The sequence below is a fragment of the Panthera pardus genome, unplaced genomic scaffold (assembly GCF_024362965.1).
Source record: "Panthera pardus isolate Hobbes unplaced genomic scaffold, ASM2436296v1 HiC_scaffold_24, whole genome shotgun sequence".
In the NCBI taxonomy this organism is placed as follows: domain Eukaryota; kingdom Metazoa; phylum Chordata; class Mammalia; order Carnivora; family Felidae; genus Panthera; species Panthera pardus.
The window spans coordinates 90,371,275-90,392,026 of record NW_026526810.1 but is presented as its reverse complement, the minus strand read 5'-3'; the positions used below and the strand labels follow the sequence as shown (position 1 = coordinate 90,392,026).

The window sequence follows — 20,752 nt, the reverse complement described above, 5'->3', positions numbered from 1 at the left end:
AAGTTTCTGTAATTTACTAAAAGGTAGAAAATAGTTATTTTTATACTATTTCATACTATTAGAATTGGATGTTAAAGCATAAGGGAATGAAAACTGGAGAATTTTAATTCCCTTCTTTTTTTTTCTTTATAGTTATTTCCACGGAAATGTACTTGGCTCTATGTTATCAATAATACTTTAATGTCATTATCAGGTATGTATATAATGAAAATAATGTGAAAAATAAACCATAGACAAGCAGAGAAATGTAATATTTTTAATTAAAGCATAGTTGACACAAGAGAAAGATAATTTTAATAGACGTTATTTTTTAAGTGTTATTTGTTTTACTATGTATAGTAACTTTGCAACTTGCAGATGTTTTCTACAAACTTAGAATGGGAAGAAACTTTGAGAAAGGACCCTGTGTTCAGTTAAGGTAGCACTTCCCAAACCTGTCCAGGATGTAAACACCTGAGGACTATCCTGTTGATTGTTACCTGAGGCCATCCCCTTCCACTCAGACTCCTCCACCCTCACTGTCGCTATCACCGTGTGCCTTCCATGGAGAATTACCAGTGGAAGGGAAGGAATCAGAGAATCTTACTGCTCCCTTTCTCTGTGATCTTGAACAAGTGACCTTCTCTTGGCCCCAGTCTTCTTAATTGTGAAATGTGGACAATGTTAACAATAGCAGCCCATGAGGTTGCTGTGAGGATTAAATGAGACGATCTCCAGAGTGCTTATTAGTAAACAGTGAAGACTTGCACAGACGTGTGCTGACAAAATTCACATAGGGTAGGTGGTATTTTAGGCCTTTTTTTTTTTTTTTTTTGCAATTCTTACCAACTAAAACCTATTTCTTTACATTTTAAAGTGACTAGAGGTTTGTTGTTCACTTTCATTCTAATAGTAGAGCACAGGAAAGTTAGTTATTTCTCTCTGTCCCTTAATTAATAATCCTAATGCTATCAGCTATTAAAATAGCATTCACCCCTTTCTCTATTTAGAATAATTATTTTAGTATTTCTCAAATTTTGTTCAGTTCTCTGTATGTATTATAACTCGACTCTTATTTACTGTACTGTCAGGCTTTTCAGTATTGAGTGTACCTTTCGCTATTTACGCTTTTTTTTTTGTTTGTTTATTTTATTTAGAGAGAGACAGCACACAGGGGGAGGGGCAGAGAGAGAAAGGGAGTGAGATTATCCCATGCACGTTCCGCACTGTCATTGCAGAGCCCAATGCAAGGCTCAATCCCATGAACCGTGAGATCATGACCTGAACTGAAACCCAAGAGTCATATAGATGCTCAACCAACTGAGCCACCCAGGCACCACTAGCTACTTATGCTTTAAAGCATCAGTGCTGATACACAGCCTTACTGATAGGCAGATTATTATGAATTGTGGCCTATTTAAGAAATGTAATTTTCATAATTTTAAGTGTGTGTATAATTTGGGGCACCTGGGTGGCTCAGTCGATTGAGCGTCTGACTTCAGCTCAGGTCATGATCTCACAGCTTGTGAGTTCGAGCCCCGCATCAGGCTCTGTGCTGACAGCTTGGAGCCTGGAGCCTGCTTTGGATTCTGTGTCTCCCTCTCTCTCTGCCCCTAACCCACTCACATCCTGTCTCTGTCTCTCTCAAAGATGAATAAACATTAAAAAAAAATTTTTTTAAATAGCTTAAGTGTGTGTATAATTTAAACTCTTCCACTAATCGTTGCCTATTAGAGATTCTTCAGAAATTTGTATATTTGAGCTGATGACAGTGTTTACAAAGAGCATATTATTTGGTTGCACATAAGTGACTTCTAAAAAGCTGGGGTCCTTGTAAGAGTACTTAATCTCTTTGATTTTAATTATGCTTCCCCCCAGTTTTTTTTTATTTCTATTACCAAAATATTAATATATTACTATTATGAAAATAAACCCAATTCTGTTTAACAACTCTGAATTGTATACATGTAAAATCACTTTCCTGTAACTCTCTGTTTCTATCCCTACTCCTACCTGTCCTTGGATATAAGCTTACAAGCCACACAGAGACAGGACAGCTGGGTGGCTCAGTTGGTTAAGCATCTGACTCTTGATTTTGGTTCAGGTCATGATTTCATGGTTCATGGGATCAAGCCCCGTGTCAGGCTCTGTGCTATCAGCACAGAACCTGCTTGGGATTCTGTCTCTCCCTTTCTCTCTGCCCCTCTCCTGCTCACTCTCTCTCTCAAAATAAATAAATAAATAAACTTAAAAAAAAATCACACAGAGTACATCTTACATATTTATAAAATAACTATAGGAAAATGGGGAAAAATTAGCCTGTAAATTAGATCTTTCCATATTCTAGTTGACTTAATGAAGGTAAGTAGCAGAGCTCAGCAGAAGAAAACATGATTCTGCCTATGGGTCTGTGTTTGTGTGGATGTGCACACATAAATATTACATGCGTGTTCTAGTTAGGGTAGCTAGCTATGTATATAAGGGGGCAATGGAGAGTAGAATGGTGTGGTATGGTGTTAGACAGAATGTTTGCATTCCGAGAAAATACAAAGACTTCTATTGAGGATAAGACTCAACACTGTAGCATAAGATTATATCATATACATTTGACCCTTGAAAAATGTGGGTGTTCAGGGTCACTGACCCCTGGTGCACTCGAAAATCCCTACATAACTTAGGACTCTCCAGAACTTAACTACAACAGCCTACTGTTGACTGGAAGCATTATGATAACATAAACAGTTGGTTAACACATATTTTGTATGTTATATGTATTATATACTACATTCTTAAAATAAGCTAGAGAAAAAAATGTTGTTAAGAAAAATCATAAAGAAAATACATTTATAGTACCATACTGTATTTATTTTAAAAGGTCCATGTGTAAGCACGCAGACCCACACAGTTTGGACTTATGTTCAACGGTCAGCTGTGTATGTTTTCTGATAGTAAAATGACAAATACTGTTTTATATTGTTATAGTACCATACCATATATAATGAGGAATCAGAAGATGCTTCCCTTATCTCCCCCTGCTTAACACAGCTATGGTTTTGATTGTATGGAAATTGTAGCTCCATTATCCTTGTATTATAGCATATAATATTAGTTTCTTTACTTTTCTTAGTATTTTAATCTGTTGTTATATTTATAAGACTTCATTCACAATTAATTTTAATCCAAGGTGTTTTGAAAAATTATTAATAAATAGGTCTATCCCAGAAAGATAGTGTGTATAGTTTTACAGAATTCTCCATGTTACACTAAAATATTCACATGTGCATCATTGTAACTCAGTCCTCTGTATAACAGTGTTTAACAGTTTTTCTTTCTGTGCTGGCTTCATTAAGGCTTATATATATTCTGCCCAGAACACCTGTTAGTCAGAACATACCCAATTTGTGCATTAGAAAATGCAGTTATCTGCTTTCTTAAAATTCTCTTATCCTTCAAAATGGTATTAACTGGGTGTTGTGTTTTTTTTGTGTTTGTTTTTTGTTTGTTTTTTTTGTATGTGTTTTTCTATTTTGCTTGGCTCTTTGAACATTTCTGGACTCCTTATTTTAGAAGGTAATTATGTTTTCTTTTGCTTGAAAATTCTTGTTTCTCTGCTGTAAAAGATTCTAATAAAAGTAACATGTTTCTCTTTTATAGGAAAAACCTTTCAACTCTACTCTCATAATCTTATAGCTTTGTTTGAACAAGCCAAAAAACCAGGATTAGCTGCCCATATTCAAACTCATAGGTTTCCAGACCGCATACTACCAAGGTACAAAATATTTTAATTCTGTTGGGAGTGAAGGGCCTTAGTGTCTATTTTTAAAACAGCCAGTATTCCTTGCCCACTAAAAAACTTCCTTTGTTTTAATTTTGAAAGGTAATTTACACCAAAGTGCATGTCATATAGAATGCAAACGATGAGTGTTTCCTTAACTTGACCGTGCAGGAGAATCACCTGTAGAAGCATTATAAATACAAATTTCCAGGCCCTGCCTCAGTCCTAGGAAATGAGATAGTTTGGGGTCAGAATCCAAGACTGTTTTTTTTAAAGCTGCTTGACTGATGCAGCTAATTCACAGATCATTGTTTGGGAACCACCGCAGTAGAGTACATTTATATTGTCCTATGTTTTCAGAAAGTTTGCTTTAACAACAAAGATTCCTGATACAAAAGGCTGCCACAAATGTTGCATAGGTGAGTAAATGCTATTTTTCAAACTGGATAATTAGAACTTTGAACATTTTTTTAATTCTTTAAGGCTATGGAGAGTCTTATAGTATCAAATAGGAAGGAAAGGAGGCTTTATATTTCTTTTTAAAGAGTAGTTAAGGGGCCATTGGAGCACAAGACTCTATGGCAGGACATGGCATAAAAATGTTTAGAGGTAATAGTCCTAATGCTTTCACAGAACATAGTGTTCCTACAGTGTTCCTGGTTTTTAACCATAGTCCCTGAGGCTGTATCTCTGCTAATGTCCTAGTTTATCATTTATTACTTACCATTTATTTAACACTTTCGTTTTACATAACTGTTATTGCGTAGTGCTTTACGAACATTATTACAGGAGTTTAGCTAACTGAAGTTAGAGGGAACAGTCTACACAAGACCACCCTCACTTCTGATACCAGTTGCAAGTTTGGGGGGTCTCCAAAAACACCCTCGTGTTAAAAAAAATTCTCTAGAAAGACTCAGGACTCACTGAAAGTAGTTACATTCATAGTTATGGTAGGGATAGAGATTAAGATCAGCCAAGAGAAGACGTTCATAGGGCAGAGTCCAGGAATAGTGCCCAACATAGAGCTTCTGTTGTCCTCTCCCCATGGAGTAATGGGCAGTGTTACTTTTCTGGCAGTGATGTGGGATGGTGCACATGGAGTACTGCCACAGGGAGCATACATCAGCCTCAATACTCAACAGTTTTTATTAGGGCTCCATCACACAGGCATGATTGATTGTCTACATGGCTGATCTCAATATCCAGTACCTCTAGAGGTCAGTTCGTACTGCATGACCCAAAGCCCCTACTCTAAATCACATTGTCAGTCTTTTGGCACAACTGTCCTTCACCCTAAGAACGTCCAGCATTGCAAGCCCCCAATCTAAATCATATTGTTGAGGCAATTCATTGACACAAGGCCCCAGGCAAATGAAGACACTCTTATCAGACATGACATTCTCCTGAGGCCTAGAGATTACCTTCCAAAGTGGGGGCGGGGGGGGGGGGGGGGGTGCGGAGGTGGGCACAGGCTAGACCTCTTTTGGAGCAAGGTTAAATTCTTTACTGTTTAATTATCTTATCTCATTTAACCCTCAGATAACCCCATGATACCTGGGATCAGATACCCAGATACCTGGGATCAGACCCGGTCTAATGACTTCAGATCCTGGGCTCATAACTTCCTGTTTAATTCTGTTTGTTGAAGCAGTGAGTGTATTCATTGGTCTTCATGCTGCATAGTTGCATAGCATATGTTCCTAGTTATAAACAAATTTCATGAGCATTTTCTAGGAAGAATCAGGTTCATATCTATTATCAGATTCCCAAGATCTATGACTCAAGAAAGGTCTAGAAGCTTATATATAATCTAAGATATAAACTCATAAATACATTAAGGTAGAGCTTATTGCAAATAGCTACTCTTGTAATTGGTACACATAATTGTTGATGAGAGTCAAATTGGGGAGAAGGACAGACCTATATGAGTTTTTGTAGATTTGAGTCAAGAAAGTTACATCCTTAGTAAAATGTAAAAGTTAGGAAACTAGTAAACTAGTAAGACAAGTTTCCATCTTGACTTAAGTAGACAACTGTAAACTACTATACCAAGAATGAAATCATAGATTTCAGTTGCTTCCTAGACCTTCTCTTTAACTCAATTTACTTAAAAAACAAACAAACAAAACAAAAAACAAAAAAACCCAGCTCTTTAGGTTGCAAGTAAGTTTAGGTGTTTTAGTGCTTAAAATATCATCCTCGTAGAAAGTTCCTATGTTTAACAACCTAGCCTACTGAAGATGTTTAGAAGTAAATGTGTATGATTTAAAATTGAGATAAAGTGAAAAGGAAGGAGTAACAAAGCCAGAAGAGAAGACATCATCTTTCTTTACTTACTCTTACCACCCTGGTGAATAGAAACAATGATTTTCCTTTACCAGCTAAATTATCACTTAAAATAGTTTCTTCTTCCATCCATATTTTGATATTGATGGCAGGCCACATTTCATTGTTTTTCTCATATATCATCCCTGCCTTTATAAAGAAAGTGAGTTAGCTCTTATATTAGCATAGCTCAGTTGTTACTTTTAATTAACTAAAATAATTATGTTTTCACATCAAGGTAGTCAGTGTTTTGGTTATGTCTGTTCTGCTTTGTTTCTTTCCAGTCAGAAACCCTTACACAGGACATAAATACCTCTGTGGAGCTTTACAGTCTGGAATTGTTTTACTCCAGTGGTATGAGCCTATGCAGAAGTTCATGTTGATAAAGGTATATATTACTCTGTAGTTTTCTTCTTTAGAAAATACTAGTGTGTAACTGAAGCTGAAAGTACAAGATCTCAGTACTACTATCTGGGGTCAGCACATTTATAGTTATTTATGGGTGTTTACTTGGTTTAGGGGTTCTTGCATTCTTGTTAAGATTTCCTCTTTAACTTATGTCAATAAACTTATAGAAGCATTGCAACCATAAAGATGAATATGGCCAATTCTCTAAAACTATTTTATAGAAAACTCATCCTTATCAAGATGTTAGATGTAATCCTTTTTTGAAGTAGATCAATCAAGGAGAAAATGAAAGCCTTTTTTTGGCTTTATTCAATGGTATGAGTGGAGAGATTGTTTCTAAGTTATACTTCTGTTTGTTTTTTCTCAGCACTTTGATTTTCCTTTGCCAAGTCCTTTGAATGTTTTTGAAATGCTGGTAATACCAGAACAGGAATACCCTATGGTCTGTGTAGCTATTAGCAAGGGCACCGAGTCAAATCAGGTCGTTCAGTTTGAGACAATCAATTTGAACTCTGCATCTTCATGGTTTACAGAAATTGGCGCAGGTAAGTGTTTTTAACCTGATGTTAAAACATTGATGCTTTTTCATGTAAAAGAATCAGAATAAGCTCAGTTAGCATGGGCTGGTTCAGAGCGTCAACATAGTTTCCCAAGTAAGCCCAGAGGAACATGTATATATAGTTTATGATCTCTATTTGCCTGAGGCAATTGATACAAATTATTTTACCAAGGCAAAGTTTAATGATTCCTCACATATAAAGATCTTAAAATGTTACCACTTAATTTTTGAACTTAATAAATAAGTTTTCTACGGTATTTTTCAAATGTTATCAGCTTCTCAAGCAAAGAGATTTAGCTTGGTTCCTATCAGTTTCCCCCACACACACACTTCCTAGAATCATTATGTTCAAGTGCTTTTCAGATTTGATTAGAAGCTTCTCAGGTGTGACCTCCAAGCTTTACCATTTAAAGATACAGGAAAATAGCTCTTGGACTTTCTTAGAATGATGCGTTTGCCTAGGATTTTATCAAATATGTCTCAGTGAAAGCTCTAAAAAGGTTGGGAAGCTGATTCTTAAATTTTAAAGTTGGAACAAATCAACCAAGAATTTATTTTTTAAATCTGCATAGTAAGTGAAATGAAGGGAATCTTTTACCTTTTTTTTGTGCTAATCTGTTATTTGATCATCTGTAACCCTGTATTTATCATCTTTTTTTTATATGTGAAGTCAAGCAAGCTTCAGTCATAACTATTTTCATTACTTACCACATAATATCCTCTATTACCTTGTGAAGAAGTTTGTTACAAGTATCGAGTTTGATGATTCTTATTAAATATCTTTGGCTTTTGCTCATTTGTAAGGCTAAATTGCAAGAATTCTTTATACAACCCAGCTATTGAAGTTATTGCAGAACCACACTAATGTCACTTTGAGAATAAGAATCAACATGAACCAGTGGTGTCCTAATAAATGTTTAACAACAGGCACTTGGGGTGCAGAGAAGCCTGGCTTGTAATAGTTGCCAATTCTGTGGTATAAATACTGCCACCAAGGGAATATTTCAAACTACCAACCTTGTGTCATGTGGCTCACAAAATTCCTGCAAATTTAACAACCCAGTTCAAGCCAGTTCCAGCATGCACGTGACTATAATCACTTTCTTTATGGACCAAGTCATAATTTACAGTAAAATAAGATTGTATTCTGTGCCGTCCCACCCCACCTACACTCCACCCCTTCTTTAACTTAATTGTTTAATGCTTTTGGTTGAGTTAGATGCATCCCTTCCTGTACAGCTGACAGATACAAATGACGTTGTTTTGTTATGCTGAAATAAAAGCAGCCCAAATAGAAACATGTTTCTATTGTGTAGTTACTGTAAAAAGATGGGTTAAAGATCAGTTTATTTAAAAACCAAGATCATTTTTGGCAGATAGCCCTAACTTTTTTTTTTTCCTACTGGTTAGTATATGATAATAGTATAGAGCAAGTCATTTCATACAATTATTTAATATGTGTTTGCATCCACTTGCTTCTATTTGATATATTAAGTTGCATTGCTCAGGGGTAGACATTTAGTTAGTCCTCTTGTGAATTTGTGGGTTGGGGGGTTGAGGGTTTTTGTTGTTGTTGCTGTTTGGTTTTTTAATGCTTGAGGGTACTATTCTACCCACTTTTAACATTGTCTACGCTAAAATTAAGGCATACCCAAAATTACTTTCTGAGAGAGAGCCTGGACTCTGCTTAAGGTTAATCATTCACATCATCCGCTAGCAATGGTTGTCCTTATATTACGTAGGCTTCTCCATTTTTGCAAATGATTGTTAATCTACCTCCTGTCTGTCTTCATTTTTGAGGTCAGGCCTTGAATTGGCAACAGTTGTAACTGTTAAAATGAACTCCTGTTCTAAGACTGTCTTCAGTTTTAGTCTGATTTATTATTATAGTATCTTTATCTCCAAGGATGGTCTTTAGCCTGTTATCAGCACTAAGTAAATATTTGCTGAATAAAAGCATGTATATAGATTTGTTGAGAAAAACTATTTTTTGGAGTGTTGCCTGAGGAACCAACAGTTTATTTTTTAACTTCTTTTAATTTCAGTTTAAATTCTTGTCTTTGAATGGGCTTTGGAAGGTCCAAAACACCCCAAAATAATATATAAAATTTTGTGTTTGTGTCAGATGTGCAGTTTTTAGGGAGAGGATCCATGGGCTTCCCAAAGAGATGTAATTAAAAATGACTGCCCTGAATTATCTAAAATCTTTTCTTCGATTTAGCTAGACCATTCAAGCAATCTGAGTGCCTAAAATGAATTATTTTACCACAATGTTTTACAAAAATGACATCACATCTGTTAGCAGAGCAGCCCTGTGAATATCAGCAAAGTTCTGAAAGTTGCTTCCTTCAAAGATGTTGTTGACAGTATTGTTCATTATATTACCGTGTCCTCTTAATAAAGGAAGTCCTACTTATACATGCACACACCCCAACACCAGGAACGTTTCTCTTTGATCATAGTTTCATTAATCTTTTTTGCTTTTTCTGAATTACTGACTTATTTTTATCTCAGATGCTGTGATCACCTAACTGATGAGCTTGTTTCCATCCTCCCATTGGCTACTATAAAATACACAGCAAAATCTAGTCATTGTATAGCATGCATTTACTTTCTTCCCCATATTTACCGTTGGCTTCAATTTATGTTTGTAACATCTTTCTAGAACTAGCTGAGGTATTAATTAAATGTAAACTTGAGCTTTTCTCAGCTCATTTAGCCATGCTTAGCATTTTAAGTTCTTTTCTAAGTTGACCTACGTAAATTTTTCTTAGAGATAACATAATTACAAAATACAATTTCTGTCTTTAATTTCAAAGACTAGTTTTAAATCACAGAAGAAAATAAGAATTTGTGTTGCTTTTCTAAGCTTTGGTTTTTAAAGCCTGTTGTGTAATGGTAACCCTGTTTTGTTTTTTTTTTTTACCCCTTCTAAGGCAGCCAACAGCTGGATTCCATTCATGTAACACAGTTGGAGAGAGATACCGTTTTAGTGTGTTTAGATAGTAAGTACTATCTTAAAGTTTATTCTGAGTATACTGCTTGATAGAACAGGTCTTTTCATGGAATTGATTCTATTAAGCTTTAATTCAAGATTTTTACTTTTCCACCTTAAGTGGTTTTGTTTTATTGATGAAAATCCTAAATTGGCTACAGATATTGTAATTAATTGGTTTGTTAATACTACTCTCTGTGACTTTTTCTTTATTTTGTTTGGCTACTTGGAAACATACTAGATAGTTTGCCATTACCGCGGAGTAAAATTTTGTGTAAAACTATTATGTGTAAATTCTGTATAAAACTATTCTGAGGGTTTTTTCCTACCTCATTATAATTGGAAAAAATAAAAGGTTATACTAGTATGGTCACTTTGTCATATAGCATGAACTTTTAGAATCATGTAGAAATGACAGTGTAATGTACAGACGGATTTGACATCCTCACCTGCTAGTTGTGATTCTTTTGATGCAGGGAGAGATGTTATTGATAGATGTGTGTTGTACTATAAGCAATAGAGAAGCAGAAAAAACTTCAACAACAGAAATTATTTCAGTTTTCAAATGAAGCAGTCTGGTTCTTAAAAACTCACCTTATTTTTATGCAGTACATTGTGCGAGGTGAAATTCACCAAGACTTAGAATTATACTTGAAACTTGGCAATCTTTGCTATGTTTTGTCCATCCCAATGTTTTTTCAATTACTGGACCTGCCCATAGGTGTTCAGGGTAATTTTAAAAATTGCTCTACTACTTAATTTGCCTGTATTTTTGTCCTAACTTCTGTTCTCTAAAGAGTTCCTTAGTGGATTTCCCTTAGGGCATCATAAAGACCATCTCATATTATAGACAAGTGAACAAACCCAAAGTGTTTCATTCACCCATCATCCTTTCTTTAAGTATTTTTGATTCTTTGAATACTGGTAAGATTGGAGTGTTCTTCTGTTACCTTAAAGTGTATTTAAGAAATTCTTTTTTATCTAACCAAGTGGGAAGTTCAGTACTGATTAAGCAAATAATCAGAATTTAATTTTAATAATACTGATCCTTTAATGTTGAAATCCCTAAAAACCTTCTGAGTCATCTAAGGAAAATAAATTGTGCTTAGTTTTCATTTTGCATTTTATATATTTTATCAAAATATATTTATATTTTATATATCTTATCAAAAAATGTTTTTAAAAGCTTTGATTAGCTAGGCCCTCCATATCCCAATTATTCAAGGTAAATGGAAAGTTGACTTTCTTGAGGTTTTTAAAAGGGAGTAGAGTAAGACGTTTAAAATGAGTTGCCAACTATAAGTATAAGTCAGTTTCAGTAAGCAACAGTGGAGACAGGCCTATAATCACAAATCATAGTAGACAGATAAGAAAGTAATACACAGAACAGGTGTATTCCAAGTCAGAGCTAAAGATGGTTAAATTAAAAAACAAATAGATGAAAAATAGATTTGTGTATATTCACCATCCCAGAGTTTACTTAAAAGAAATTATGACCCTTGAAAAGTACTATTTTTTGCCCCTGTATGCCTCTGTAGAATACTATTCACATACTAAAGTTATGAATTACTGCAAATATTACATATCATATGTTATATAATGTGTAAGGGAAAAATTCTACTGATTGCTGAGTACTTGGACACCAAGTAGACACTTTGAAACATCATGCTTTTTAAAAATTGAGGGTGTAAGTGTTCCATATATCCTAAATGAAAAAAAATAGCAGTGAAATTGCCGTTTACTAAATGGTACTTTTATATCTTATAAAACATAGTGACAGTTTTCACCGGTCATGCTTGAATCATGATAAATAGCTGAACTTAATTAAGACTGTTTGTTCTATATCCATGTAGAATCCACATATCAAGTTACATTTATTTTAGCAGATTTTCATTTCCAGTTTTGACTTGCTTTTTCTTTTTTTTAAGAATTTGTAAAAATAGTAAATCTACAAGGAAAACTAAAATCAAGTAAGAAACTGGCCTCTGAGCTAAGTTTTGATTTTCGCATTGAATCTGTAGGTAAGTCTCCCTTATTATTTTTTTAACTTAAATATAATTGACATACAATATCCTGTTTGAGGTATACATCATAGTCATCTGATATTTTTATATATTATGAAATGATCCCCACAATGAATCTGGTTGCCATCTGTCACCATACAAAGTTATTACAGCATTGTTGACTCTATTCCTTATACTGTACATTACATCCCTGTGACTTCTTTGTTTTATAACTGGAAGTTTATTCCCCTACAACTATTTTGCCCAAGCCTTCTTTTTTAATACTGTGTTCAGAATACTTGACTTTTTGTTCATTCCCTACTTAGGATTGTCTAGACCAGCACTGTCTCATAGAAGTTTCAGTGATAGAGAAATGTCCTGTGTGCTCTTAAATACAGTAGTCATTAACCGTACCTGTTGAGTACTTGAAACGTGGCTAGTGCTACATTTTAATTTTGTAAATTTTAATGCGTTTTTAATGTTAATAGCCACATGTAGCTAGTCGCTATGTTGTATTGGACAGTGCAGGTCTAGATCATAATCTTTTATTGTTATTTCCTGGGTATTTAAAACTTGAAATCATTTTTTTAAATTTCTGTTCATTGTTCCCTTTGCTGCATGAAGTGAATTAAGTACTTCTCCCAGTTTTTTCCAAATCATAAAGGTATTTGTGTGATGTGATTAATGGTGTTAGATATGCTGTAATTCTTTGCCATGTAAGATGGGGTGTGCTGATGGTTATTGCTTTTAGGTCTAGTTATATATAAGTAACTAGTTTCCCACGGGACTCGGAAACTAATATGCCATTTTAATTTGCTTCCTTTTCAATGAGTGTTTCACTCTGTGTAATTACTCATTGGTTTTATGATAAAAATTACTGTATTTTATTATTGTTTGCATCCTCATTGGTTATTTGTCAGTAAATATTTTCCCCAGGGATGATAGAACTTAGGGGAAAAAAATGCCATGGCTGGGAATATTTTGAACAATTTATGATATGACTCTACTGTAGGTCAAAAATAGTTAAAACAAAGTTGGCAATTTGGACCATAAAAAATGCATGTTTCTCATTAAATGTTAAATGTTTCTCATTATTTAGAAAGTTTTTATCCTAAGTATTTTAATGGTTTCTTAACTGGAATTTTGCCCTGTCGCAGAGTACGTTCATCCCACTATGTAAATATCTTACATAAAAGTGATTTGCTTGCAGTTGGAAATTTTAATTTATTGAAGCAGGAAACCTGAACTTTCTGTAGATGGTAGGACAAAAGGGATGTTGGAACTAGTTTCTTCTTTTACTCCTTTATGTGCTGGATACTGCATACCAATTTCTAAGATTTAATATTTTCAGTAGGGATTCTGACATACAGATCTTTAGTTCCTTTTCATTTTAACTGAAACATACTGCTACCTAAACTTTTTTATACATGCCACATTTTTTTAGGGAATTTTAATTGTTACACAAAAGTTTGGTCCTCTTAAGCTATCATCCCTCCTTGCTAGTGAACTTTGAAATAATTACAAGGATCCTGCTGGGTAAAGAAAAAGAGTCCCTTTAAATCACTTTTTAAAAATAAAACCAGTAACTGGGTTTTTTATTTGTCACAGTTAGTGAAACTTGTGTGATTTGTTATGTAAGATACTTTTATTTTCAGTGAGCTAACTTAACCCAGAACATTTTTACATTAACTTTTTACAGACTCCATGTTCTAGTAAGAAATAAAATGCTTCAATCACATTCTCCCATTACCTTTACTGGTGTAGGGCATATGGCTAACTCTCCAACAATCAAATGGGTTCTCTCCCTCATTCTTCCTTCCTTCCTCCCTCCCTCACTGACTGTAGTTTCATGACTGCAGCCTCCTCCAGGAAGGGCCCAGAGGCCCTGCTCCCCTTCCCCACAATTGTGGAGCCTGCCTCCTCTGTTTCTGAACCTCTAAGTTACCCCATAAGGGTGCCTCAGTGGGCCCAGGCCTGTGCTTGAAACCAGGCAGAACATAGAGATGGATAAGGCACAGCAGGAACAGGTCTCCCCCCCAGAGACCTTCAGGCCACACCAGGGGAACATGGGAGATGGGTGAGGAGCAGGAGGGGCTGAAGCATGCCATGTGGCCATACTTTGGGGTCATGGTCACTCCTGAATCCAAAGCCACTGGGAAGGTGGGCATGCTTGGCTGTGAAGTGTCATAAGGACAGTGGGGCCTACAAATCCAGGGCAGAGGCACAGGGGCTCCGTGTGACAGCAGTGACTACTCTAACTGGTAGACCCTCCCAGTAAGAATTGGCTCACAGATCGTAAATATTCAGTGTGTGGTTACATTTTGGATTGTAAGGTTTATTTTTTCAAATAAATGTTGTAATAGGGAGAATGTGAGTATAAATAAAAAGATGCTTCCTTTTAGCTATTCTAAATATATAACAGTATTTAAATAACCATGTTTTTGATCCAAAAAAACAATTATGTGTGTTTTATTATTTTATTCACCTAAGACAAAAGATAGTATATGAAAGAGAAATTAATATGTTGATATCCAGCTCATCAGAAGTTAGCCTGTGTCTAAACGAATGCCTGTTACATATGTCTTTGGAAGCTTTCATGACCCTGCCTCAATAAATTATTTGAGCTTAGGCATGGCTTGGCCACAAACATGTTGGGAACAGATGGTCTAGACAGTGGGATCTTGCACCAAGCACTTGGGGAGAGCTTTACATTAGTATTTATTAAAAACAGTCAAAGAAAATGTGTAATGAATTACTCTCTGCTTTATTTTAGTTTCAGTTCTCTCTAATCTTTTTTAGTGTGCCTTCAAGATAGTGTGTTGGCTTTCTGGAAACATGGAATGCAGGGTAAAAGCTTCAAGTCAGATGAGGTAAGATTTCTTACATTCATTTGATGAATTTTCTTTCTGAACCCACATTACCATGTTTAGTGCCTTTAATGCTATGAACTGATAGAGCAAAATTGCCAGTATTTTCCTTTCAGATAATGTTCAGTTTCTTACTCATTGTATGATTCTTCTGTGGCCACAAGGAATTGTCAAACATGAGTTTGCACACTTCAGTCCTCTCATCTGTCATTTGTAAATGTGGTTGCCAAGATTGCTTATACTTCTCTAAATTTAATAAGCCTTTTCCATACTCTATAAATGTGTAGCTTATTTTTAATATTACACTTAAAATTCTAAATTAATATGTATTAGATCACAGGACTAAGGAAAAAAATCTAAGAAAATTCACTCATTTAGTAGATACTTATTGAGTACCAACTACGTACAAGACACTATTATTATAGCACTGTAAGGTATAATGAAGTGTTTTAAATAATATCAAACCTTTATAACATCTGTGTTTCAGGCTCTTTACAAATATTAGCTTATATTTAAGGCTAATAATTAAATGGGGTTAGGTCCTATTCATATTCCCATTTTTTTTCTTTTTTATAGGCACAGACTGGTTAAGTAACTTGCCCAGAGTTAAGTGGCTAGTTAAATGGTAGAGTCTGGATTTTAAGGGTCTCCAAAAATCACTTCTAGCTAAGATAATCAGGCTACATTTCATGCAGGAGATGGGACTTGGAATTCACCTTGAGAGATGAATCCTAATAGTTAGCTAACATGTACCATTTCCCACTCGTGTCTTTTACACTATAGTCTCACACATGTGTGGACTTATTTTAAAGCTAAGTCTTCTACTTGAATTATCTCTAGTTTTATCCATGCTCTTATATATATGTAACTGATTATTTGTACCTTTTCCATGAACATGGGATTAGAATGCTTCCAAGAGAAAATGACATAAATCAGCTGTCTTTGAATATGTCAGTTTACTTACGTCACTAAATGTCACCAGACCCCTGCACTTAATGAAACCTGTAGCCCTACTTACTGCCATAAAATTAATTGTCCCTAGATCCTTTTTTCAGTGTGCCACTCCTATGGTTGGAAATCTGCAGAAAATACTTGATGTTCACTATATTAAGTACAAATTGTATTTCCTTTTTTTTAAACTCATTTTGCTTACCTCTTTATGTTCTCATCCTTCAATTTGGGCCTAGCTATTATATTTATAAAGTAATATTCAACCATTCCAGTCCACAGTGATTGGCACATTTCTGGACTTACTCTCTGAAAATCAGCTCCATGTGGTATAGCACCTCATTAGTTTCCCACTTCAAGTTTACTAATTCTGTCTTCCCAGCTAGACTACAAGTTCATTGATAACAGACTATTTTTATACTTATTTTATATCCACACTTTTATAGTTTGGATTCCTCCAAAAGCTTGACCCTAAGACAAGGAATCAAGTGCAGGTAGTTTATTGGTAGTAGATCCCAGAAAACAAGTGATGGAGTGCAGAGTATAAGATGGAGAGGGGAAAAAGCCATTAAAGAGCACATTAATAAACTGGTTCCCACTATGGGCAACCAGGGCTTAATCCCAAAGGGACCACTGAGGAAGGGTATAGAGCACACCTCAAAATAGACTCATTGAAGGGGGTGCGTTTATACACCAACTGCTGTCCCTCTTGAGTAAGGGTTACTCCCAAGGGTATAAGCTCCCCACATTTGGGAATCGTACCTGTGCATGTGTGAGTGTACCTTCTACAGCTTTGGAGAAAACAGAGCAAAGGAATACCATAGATAATACTGATGTAAGATACTAGCACATGGAAGTGCCCACCACAACTCTGTAGAACTCAGGGGCCTGTGGGGTGCCACCGTGAGCATCTGCACTGACACAAAGGGAAGAGTAGGGGCTCTGCAGTCCAGCAAACCTGTATTCAAATCCTGGGTCTGCCAGTTAGATGGTCTTAAGCAACTTATTCAACTTCTCTGAGCCGTAGTGGTTTTTTCCCCAATAATATGGGGATTATAATATATATCACAAAGAGTTATTCTAAGGAAAGTACCTGACCCATACCAGATGTTCCATAAATACTGGTCTATTTCTACCATTAAGGCAGTCAAAAAAACTTATGAAAATTTATTTCACTTGAGGAATTGAGCCTATCAAAAATTATCCGTCTCTTTAATAATGGTTCTAAGTGGTTTTTAAATTATGATTTAAATAATATGGGGATAAAGGTATTACTGATACTTTCTTTCATAGGTTACCCAGGAAATTTCAGACGAAACAAGAGTTTTCCGCTTATTGGGATCAGACAGGTAATAGTTTGGTTGTTTTAATTTCATTACCAAATGAATTTAGTGGTTGTGTTCTTAATTCTAATATCAGCCTATAACTGTGTTTCAAACAAAATTCTTAGAAGGCTCAGCAACTCTGAGAAATAACCCTGTATCGGGGCGCTTGGGTGGCTCAGTCGGTTAAGCATCCGACTTCAGCTCAGGTCATGATCTCACGGCTTGTGAGTTCGAGCCCCGTGTCGGACTCTGTGCTGCCAGCTCAGAGCCTGGAGCCTCTTCAGATTCTGTGTCTTTCTCTCTCTCTTTGCCCCTCCCCTGCTCATTCTTTGTCTCTCTCTGTCTCTCAAAAATAAATAAACATTAAAAAAAAATTTTTTTTAAATATCCCTGTACATTTATTGAGAGAGAGAAGAATTAGTCGATTAAGCAATCTTTTTGTCAATGTGAAGATCGTGTTTCTAGAGATAGTTACATTCAGCCAAGACAGTGTGTTTATGTCCCTAGTACCATGACATATTTCAGACCCCTTTTGTTTTCATCATTTGTTCCTGGTTTGTTACCTTCCATTAACTATTACTGCATAAACCCAGCAGGATATGCACCTCCTGACATTTGCTTTTATATCAGAAAACATTCGGCTCCATTTCTGGTCAGTCTAAATTAGAAGGAATTATGTGGTCTCTGCGATCAGAATGAAAGATAAGTTCCAAAACTGCCGTCTTAGGAAAAAATTAGTAGTTTTTGTTCTCCAAAGTCCATATTGTCTACCTGTGCAACTAATAAAGTCCCCTTCCCTTCCTGTCTTCCCACCAAAAGTTGTTAGTGCAGCAAAATTGGCCGTTGTAATATGCATCAGTCCTGAGGCAAGGATTAAGAACCTCTGCTCTTCAAATTCAGGCTAGTCACAGAATCACTATTTGGATGAGCGTCTCGTAGAATCCTGTTTTATTCTCATTCATTCCCTTCTCGTTGTGTATATCATTGACCCTCGAACAACACAGGTTGGAACTGCATGGGTCCACTTGTATGCAGACTTTTTTCAATAGAGTTCAGTACTGTAAATGTATTTTCTCTTATGATTTTCTTAATAACTTTTTTCTCCAGCTTACATTATTGTAAGAATATAGTATATAATGCATATAACATACAAAATATGTGTCAGTCAACTGTTTATGTTATCAGTAAGGTTTCCAGTCGCCAGTAGGTTATTAATAGTTAAGTTTGGGGGGAGTTAAAAGTTACGCATGGATTTTCAACTGTGCAGGGCGTCAGTGCCCCGAACCCTCATGTTGTTCTAGAATCAGCTGTATTCTAAAAGCTTTATTTTACCTTCTATTGGCATATATAAATAAGCAAATTTGATTTTAGTTGGAATAAGATGAGACTATCCTGAAATGTTTTCAATATCTCATATTCATAAATTCATCAATCCTTAGTTTTGTTTTTAAGCTATAAAGTGTAGAGCAGAATTTGACAGTGCACCTGTGATCTTTTTGAACAGTGATATTCTTTCACGGTTTGATATCAGTATTTGAATGAAGCATGCAATCTCTGTCTTCACTCTTAAGTCTTTTGTTTTGGTTTAATTGCAGGGTTGTCGTTTTGGAAAGTAGGCCAACAGAAAATCCTACTGCACACAGCAATCTGTACATCTTGGCTGGACATGAGAATAGTTACTAAACACCAAAACTATCTCCAGTGACAGGAAAATGAGTATACTCCATTGAAAGCAAAACTCTCTTAAGTTCAGTACAAACTACACTAGGATTTACTTTAGCTCTTAATGGGTTCTATCTCAAGTGATCTGTACTTTAAGGTGGAATTCAATATTTCTGTAGCTGGAAACAGCGATTCTATCTTGCCACTGTGTGGTGGTTATATCAAGTTTGCTTAATAAAAGCTATGAGACAAATAGTCCTCTAGTTCCAGGAAACACAGTCTTTTTAAAAAAAAATAATGTTTGTAACAAGGGTGCCATGATATTTTTAGATAACAGCTCACGTGATTATCTTCAGAAAGATAAATTTAGTGACAGTTTTCTTGTTTTATACCATGTTTGATTCCTTCTTAATGAACATAATTTGATAAAGAAATTATCAAAGAAGCCTTTCACTTTTACATTGGCCATTCTGTATGTTTTTGTAAAATAGAATATTTAATCCTTATTTATTAATCTCTTGCTGGAGTGGTGTAATGTATGTAACTTTTAGCAGAGGAGGGTTTCAAAGCAGCTTAATTTTTTTTATAATGTATAAAAATTTTGTTTACCTTCCAAGAGTAGTACTTTGAGGGGTTAAAGGCAGAGTGTTTGGGTTCAGTGCATACATGCAGTTTTACTTAATACAAGTATTTTATAATACAGTATCATCCAGAATCGCCTTAAAAGGGAGTTTTGTGTTTTCAATTATAGATAGTTGCAGGGGGTCATACAGAAGATACTGATAATGGCTGAAGTATTGTTAAAGGGGTATGTATGTCTAGATGTGACTACCATGTGTATGTATTCTCGACAAGCAGTATAATATACCTGTGATTTTTTTTTTACATTAGGGATAATGCATAATAAATTAATATTCATATATATTATCATCCCGAATGTAAGGGGGGATGTATTTAACTGCCCATGATATGTATTTTACTTATACTGTACCACAGGGGAGACTGTAAAGCAGCTACATGTGTAATCTTGGGTTTTTTCACATATGTAGGTATTCATTTTGAGTAGGTTTAAGAAAAAAAATATTTAAATGAAATTGAATTCCTGATGGGATAGTATAAATAAGTATTATAAAAACCAGTATTCTGAAAATAAGAAAGGATAGGGCCATTTTTGAGTTTGCTTCTCTTTTGCTATTGTCAGTACTCAGAGTTGAAGTGTCACGTTGGTACCTGTTGTCCTAACACATTTACTGAGAACAGCTAGCATTGAGATCATGAACAAGAGGCTAGCAATAGCAAACTATAGATTACTTCAGCAGTTACTTGAGAAGAAAACAGTAGAACGATCTCATTCAGTCTTTACCAGCTCTGTAAAATAGGGAGTGTTATCATCTCCATTTTCCAGATGAGGAAATAAGCGTTTAGCAAAGTTAAGAGACTTACCCAGTTCACACAGCAAGTTGGTGGTTGAGCCAGACCGTGAGTCTTGTGACTCTGTTCTTTTCACTATGCAATACGCAAACAATAAAATGTTATGCAAATAAAATATAAAGTAAATTTTCTTTTAAAATGCACATCGATATGATTTCAGCAAGTGTGTGCCTGTTTATTTTGGGTATGTTAAATGGGGCCCCTGGACTGAAGGACACTGGATACAATAGATGGCAGGGGACCCCACTCAAAACGAAATATTTACATACACACTGGATACAAAGACCAATGCCCTCCTCTCACTGAATCCTGGCAGCCAGACCTTCCCACGCCAACAGTATTGGAAGTCTTCTCTGTGCAGTCTGGCCAGTTCAAGTGGAAAGACCTAAATAGATCTGACTTGAAAATCATAGTGAACATGCCCTCCACTCCATGCATCCAGACCTATGATATTAATAATTTTTAAACAACCAAG

At 35.4% G+C, this 20,752-nt stretch overlaps 1 protein-coding gene across 4 annotated transcripts in view; it reads left to right on the top strand.

Moving 5' to 3' along the window:
* The window catches only part of MAP4K5 (mitogen-activated protein kinase kinase kinase kinase 5), a 110,066-nt gene extending 89,646 nt beyond the window's left edge, over positions 1-20,420 (top strand). For 3 of the 4 annotated variants that reach the window (XM_053889400.1, XM_019451855.2, XM_053889401.1), the window contains 10 exons: positions 133-193; positions 3,634-3,748; positions 4,115-4,173; positions 6,364-6,467; positions 6,855-7,032; positions 9,983-10,051; positions 11,970-12,062; positions 14,844-14,914; positions 17,153-17,208; positions 18,780-20,420. In XM_053889400.1, coding sequence (XP_053745375.1) covers positions 133-193; positions 3,634-3,748; positions 4,115-4,173; positions 6,364-6,467; positions 6,855-7,032; positions 9,983-10,051; positions 11,970-12,062; positions 14,844-14,914; positions 17,153-17,208; positions 18,780-18,867 — 894 coding nt within the window. In that variant the 3' untranslated portion in view covers positions 18,868-20,420. Of the gene's footprint in view, positions 1-132; positions 194-3,633; positions 3,749-4,114; positions 4,174-6,363; positions 6,468-6,854; positions 7,033-9,982; positions 10,052-11,969; positions 12,063-12,668; positions 12,825-14,843; positions 14,915-17,152; positions 17,209-18,779 lie in introns of those variants that run through there. The other variant, XM_053889402.1, reaches the window with a different exon arrangement.
* Positions 20,421-20,752: the final 332 nt, after the last annotated feature.